A 6,445-nucleotide genomic window follows, 5' to 3' on the forward strand; every position below is an offset into this window, starting at 1 on the left:
GATTAATACGCCTCGGTCATTCTCCGCTTTCAGTTTGTTCACAATTCGCCTAATATCATTCGCAACACGGCAAGGGCGCGTATGTCCTCCGTGAGCGACGTCACGGTTTCAAGTTCATAAAGAACTACCAGCACAACTACCAGTCTAATAAGCGTTTTGTACATCATCAGCTTTGTAGCGATCCCAAATACACGAACTCATCTGCCACTGCTAGCTCGTCGCCGTAAACAGCTACTGCCTTGAGAGGCACGTGTTTGTTTCCTTTGAACCTCTTCCTTTCAGGTATTTAGTATAATTTTTAGCCCAATCCTTCTAGACTCCGCTTTCAGTCTGACGTAGATTGCCTCCGCCATCGCAAAGTTCATGGCTATGATATTAAAGTCATCTGCAATGCCTAGGATTTGGCTATCCTTAATGAAAATCGTGCCTCTCGTTTCCATACCCGCTCGTCTGACCACCTTCTCGAGAACGTCTTGTCTCAACCCTCGCCACGCCACGGAACTCGATCACTCTATCCAATGTAGCTCTGATCAGTCACGTTAGTTTATCCGGAAAACCGTGTTCGCGCATTATCTGGTACCATTGCTGGTTTCGATCGACTGTATTGTATGCTGCTTTGAAAGCAATAAAGATGTGATGTATTGGCACGTTGTTGATAGTTGATTGTTGCACTAGCCCCGTAACCGTCTTGTACTCTAATAGCTGGCTGTGAAGTCTGTTGATAAAGAAGAGTCAAGTCGGAGAAAGATGTTTAAGCCCAAAGTTTTGTTTTTTTGGCACGTTGTACTCCCGATATTTCTACAAGACCTGCCGGATGGGCTCCGCCTGGTAATTCCCTACAAAACCCTGTGCTATCGGTAGCACAGACAGCCGGCGTAACAGGATCTGGTAGAGAACCTTGTAGGAAGCGATAACCAGTGTTATATCGCGATAGTTGCCGATCACCCAGCAGTCGAGCCGATCACCCTTTTTGTAGAGTGTCCAACACTCCCTTCATCCATTTCTCCGGTTACTTCTTTTCCTCCCAATGGAAAAAACCCAGCTCGACCGATAGGCGGTTTTTACCAGCACCTTTGTTGGTCTTCAGCAAACCGATTTCTCGTTTGACTTCTTGGAAATAAGGTGTTGGGACATCACTATCTTTCATGGGCGCTCCTAGGTTACTTCCGTTCTACCTCCTTCTGCAACTTCGCCATTGAGGTGTTCATCGAAGAACTGCTTCCACCTGTCGACCAGCTCACGTTCGTTTCCCTCCCTCGACAGGTTTCAGTGTGTAGCCTTTACGAGTATGATTAACCTTCTCGTAAAACTTGCGCATCTCATAAATTCGGAATAGCGGTTCTAATTCATCGCGATCTCTGTCCTCCTTTTGGCGCTTTTTAGTCCTGTGGATCGTGGTCAACTGGTTTCTTGCTCGTTGGTACTTGGCGAATTCTCCCTAGTGGTCCAAGTCATTTTTTCTCTCCACTAGCTTGTTGGCATTCCGCACGAAACCAATTATTTCGTATATCACGGGAAAGGGGCTCTTCATCGAATATCGCGGTAGCAGCATTTAAGATGGCCGAGTGCATTCTACTCTAACCGGTTTCGAGATTTGAAGCACCTAACTCTTAGGAAGAAAGCAGTGCTTCATTCGGTATTCACACGTAGTTCTCGGCACATTAGGGATTGTTTAGCTGCCTAATGTTCCGCCGAGGAGGAAAGTTCTGACGAGTTTGTTATACGATTCACAGTTTTAAGCGCACATGCGCTGCTACTAGGAAACTTATGTTAGATAAAAACGTGGTTCATTGCACGTTCGTCAGGTGATCTTCCAGGTGGCTTTGTAGATATCTTTGCGTGGGAAAAGGTGCTTCGGATCACCAGGCCTCGGTAAACTGCGAAGTGTTGACCGCTGTCATTTCTGTCGATGTGTACGCAATGGGGCTCCATCAGCGGTCTGTACATCACTTCTCAGCCGATCTTGACGTTCTTGGTATCCCGTGGAGAACAGCTATCGTACTTCGCTCGTTGCCTCCAGCTGCACGTAGAACGATTCCTTTTCGCGCCGGGTCTACCTTCATGTGATGATGGTGTATTAGAAGAAACGGGCTTTTATTTATACTAAACATCCTCTCGGTGATTGCCTTCCAGTCCAACACGTGTTCCAGCATCCTTCCCATAACTACAAAACCTGTTCGTTGGTTGCTCCACTGCTCTGACAAAAGATCTTCTGCAGTGCCACGATACCGATCTGCAGTGATCTGAAGGTTCAAGGTACCAATCATCCATTACATGTCATTATTTCGTCGCCTTCGTCCATGCCGAATACTCCGAGTCGAATTTCCTTGATTGTACGTAATAGAAAGTTTTAGGGGCTACCATCTTAGCTGTAGTGCCCAAAAACAACACATGTCTTAAATAAATTGATATATTTTAACCACCCGCTCTGGATCAGACGCTGTCGTGAACCGCTCCTAGCTTGGGGTACAACCACGCACTTATTTGAGGGATCACCAAACCACCAAACCACCAAGGAGCGCCCCTGACTGACGCTCAAGGCTGACAAAACCATTCCTTGTTGCTACACTCTGCGCCCGCCTTCCTTGTCGGTAGTACCACTGGGGTTAGTTACCCGATCTCCGCTAAGGTTGCTCGTATTCCGGCTGGTACTACGAGAAGGTAGGGATAGGAATTGCTAGATAAAAGGTAAAGGAGCAGTATGGAGTCTATGTTACACATTATCCAGCCGTTCACCAACCAACCTTGACTCAGTTAACAGCACATGGTGGATAGTGAGCGGGCTCTTCTCCCCTCCTATTGGAGTTATTCTGCTTTAAAAGGGCTTACTTAATGGTTGATTCATGCGATATAGTTCTTGGAAGGAGATTTTCAAGTATCCCTGGACCGTGTAAATAATGTTGCTTACTGACCAATTCCTTTTTTGGTGCTTCATACTCCTTCACTTTACTGTTGATACCGCTCATCAGTCGGTACACATCTTCTTCAGTCACGGTCTTGGCCAGCCGGCGCTCGAAATTCTCTTTCTCTGACAAATGCCGCTGGTGACAGCTCCCTCCTTCTTCAGCTTTCGCTTCATTATCGCCCAAAATTTCTCTCAAGGACGAACCTGGGCATAATTTGGTGGACTCAGTTCTTTTGCGTTGAACTGGATCCTATTGTCGTTGTTCCATTGTTACCCTGCCAATTCATGACTTTTCATGGCGAACTTCTTGAAATCGGCTTTCTCACAACTTTTATCGTCGAGCAAGATGTGATTTGTTAGCACCTAGGCCGTATAGCTTACAAACCGAGATTCATGCTAGTGTTTGTTTACTATTATTTACTTTCTCCGGTAGCCTTTCCGGAGACGGATTCGCTGCACAGTACAGCGGTCAGCATTCAGTTTGTTTATGCCAAATCATAATCGTGGATGTTGAGATCAGTCTTGACTTCCCGAATTACTTTCAACCGCAGTTTACGATCAAGGATTTCACTCCAACGCTTGGTTTGCACTTTGCGGGTAGTTTTGAGGTGTTTCCTTTACTTTTCAATCGCTCGCGCCATTATACTACTAAGTTAATCCATCAGTTTTGCCAGCTCACGAGTTAAGGCTGATAGATCTTGCAAGTGACACAATTTATTCTGAACGATCTAAGCTTCATAAATCAAGAGCCGGCCAATCCTAATTTACGACACAGCAGACAGAACACATCGCTTGTCGTTCTCACAGCTTTCGCTTTTGACCAAACGTTGCACGTAAGCAACCCACAGTGCATCGACGTCCGTCGTCATTATCGAGATCGTTCTGCGTCTGTCTTCCATGCTGCTGCCATGGTCATAATAGAATAGATTCCAGCGAGATATGAGTTCGCCGGTTGCTCGGTGCAAAACCATAAATCAGCCCGTGGCATTGGAAAGTCTTTTTCTGCGGAGAAGAGGATATAAATTGTGCACCGCATGACGCACACAACACTGACTGACCGGCGAAACTCTCCCGGTAGGCTGGTGACACAACAGGCAGTCAGCCAGCCAGCGTCAATTCGAATTCAATGAGCGCATATGTGCGTATCCATCGTCAGTGGCAACCGACTTTCCTAATTCAACGACTGGTGCGGCGGTGGTATCGACCGGCCGGCCGCTTGGACGGTCGGAAAACTTTCAGCGCCTATCAATTTCTCCACCTATTGAATATTCATTAAATTGCCGACCGAAGCGTCATACGTGGTCGTAGATTTTACAACCGCGTCGGTTGAAGAGTGCGTGCGACTGTGTAAAGCAGAAAATAAATTGGTTTTCCGAAATATTTTCTATACTCTTCAATTGAAGCCCCGTATTACAAACTAGTAATGATTAGTGTTTTGAATACAGTTCAAAAACTGAAATTTCATTCAATTTCATGGTTATTCACTTATTTATTGATTCGAGTTTGGTTTTGGTTGTGGTTAATGGTTGTAGTTTTTCAGTAAGGGGTTCGGGTTAGAATTTCGCAGAAAATTGACAGTAATATGACATTTGACTCGTGAGAACAGCAAGGTTTTTGCAACGATACACTCGCACAACTTTCTGAAATGATCAAAAATTAATGCAAAACTAAGAAATAATTTACAGAGTGGTTCAGTACCTTCGTACTCAGCTGCAGTAGATTCAATCAATAAATTCTAACTTTTTTTTATTTTCCATTTTCTCACTTAAACACTTCAAACTAACATTTAGAATCCCACGGCACAAGGACTGCATTCATCAGCTAATGAGTTGAAAGCTTTCATAACGCTGCTGCTGCTGTGCTATCACACTAGTTAGAGTGAATGTCTGTTGCAAAACTTTGCAATTAATAAACTCTCATCTCCATCAAACCACAAGCGGACAATTTCCATCCCATCAGCAGCAGATAGTACAGCAGATAGTGACTGTTTCATCTTTTACATATGTTGTGCATGAGATGGTGAAAAAAAACAAAAGCATGGCTTAATATTCATTACGCGACCATTCTGGTTTTCATCTCTGTGTAAATACGTATGTAAATCAACATATCTTCGTTGTTGTTTTTGCGTTTTTTTTTCTGTAGCTGCCCGAGCTGCACTTGTATCTTTGCTCTTTCATGTGCTTTCGGCTGCCTCACAAAAATAGCCGTAGTTTCCCGTCTCGAGAAACTGGTGGTTTGTGCTTTCCGGAAAATAAGATTTTTAGGTCAAAGGAAGAAAAACAACCGAACATCTAAACAACTAAAACAACCGCCGCTTTGTTGGAATATTTATGTCCTCTACCGTGTTATCTTTCTCTCGAATGGTAGATTGAAAATTTTGATTTGTTTTACGTTTTTCATGTGTTTGTCGTTAACGTTCGTTTTTCGTACGTGTCCAGTTGTGACTTTCACTGGTAGTATTTATGGAAAATTGCAACTGAACACGGCCAGGTCGAATCGTTGTACGTTTTGTAATTTAGCGTTGGAAAAACTACTGTACGAGAACCGTTCGTTGGCTAAATTGGAAAGCCCAGGGCCTGGTAAAAAGTTAAACTCGGTAAGCTTGCTAATCTTCTGCTGTGGTCGTTCTCTTCCCCCGTACAGGGTGCTGCCAAACTGACGAAGGAGGATATCGAAAAAGTGTTCTCCCTCTACGATAGGGTAAGCTTAAGTTTAGATCAAATTTATGAAATCAATTTAGATTTGCTTAATGTCGTGTCTTGTTTTTTGGCAGGATAATAACGGTGCAATCGAAAACGAAGAGTTACGTGGTTTCCTTAAGGATTTACTAGAGTTAGTTAAGAAGGTAAAATGTAATATCAGCGTTTTTTATCGAATATTATTAAAAGCCATTTATCACTGTCTCTTAGGATTACGACGCCCAGGACTTAAATGAGTTCGAGGAAACAATCCTACGGGGCGTTGGTTACGATAAGGACGGCAAAATTTCGCGCAAAGAACTGACGATGATCCTGCTGGCACTGGCCAAGCAGCCCCCGGAGGATGAGCAGTAATATGGCGAAGATACTTCTCTCGTTTCGCACCCGCAGCTGTCAATGCCATCGTCCTCATCGCACCGTCGAACATCCCGTTCCGGCTCGCTATCGTTCTCGTCGGCCATGCAGCCGATTGCCAAGCTGAGAATGTTGATGGGTCTGGGCGGTGGCACTGGCGGCGGGGATCATTCACAGCAGCATCCGCATAATCCACCAGTAGCAGCAACCAGCAGCTCCGAACATCAACAGGAGCAGCTCCTGCCGGTAGTGGTCGTTCACGATCGGGTGAGAGATTTCTATCGGCGACTCACAAGACGAGATAGGAAAGCCTAGCAAACACAAACACAAAATCTGGCCAATTGGCCGGCTTTCAAACACCAATTCCGTAGCAAAGTGTAGCGTAAAAAAGATACGGCTTTACTGTAGTGATTCTGAAACATTAAAATCGAACAATTGAAGCAGAAAAATTGGGGGATAATTGGCGAATCGATCGAGAAGTTTTTCA

At 44.6% G+C, this 6,445-nt stretch overlaps 1 protein-coding gene across 1 annotated transcript in view; it reads left to right on the top strand.

Moving 5' to 3' along the window:
- The window catches only part of LOC128738877 (calbindin-32), a 53,955-nt gene extending 47,997 nt beyond the window's left edge, over positions 1 to 5,958 (top strand). Inside the window, exons 10-12 of the mRNA XM_053834334.1 lie at positions 5,549 to 5,605; positions 5,679 to 5,750; positions 5,815 to 5,958. Of these exons, the coding sequence (XP_053690309.1) occupies positions 5,549 to 5,605; positions 5,679 to 5,750; positions 5,815 to 5,958 (273 nt within the window). The remainder of the gene's footprint in view (positions 1 to 5,548; positions 5,606 to 5,678; positions 5,751 to 5,814) is intronic.
- The last annotated feature ends 487 nt before the right edge of the window (positions 5,959 to 6,445 follow it).

This window comes from Sabethes cyaneus, chromosome 2, assembly GCF_943734655.1.
Source record: "Sabethes cyaneus chromosome 2, idSabCyanKW18_F2, whole genome shotgun sequence".
Lineage (NCBI taxonomy): Eukaryota > Metazoa > Arthropoda > Insecta > Diptera > Culicidae > Sabethes > Sabethes cyaneus.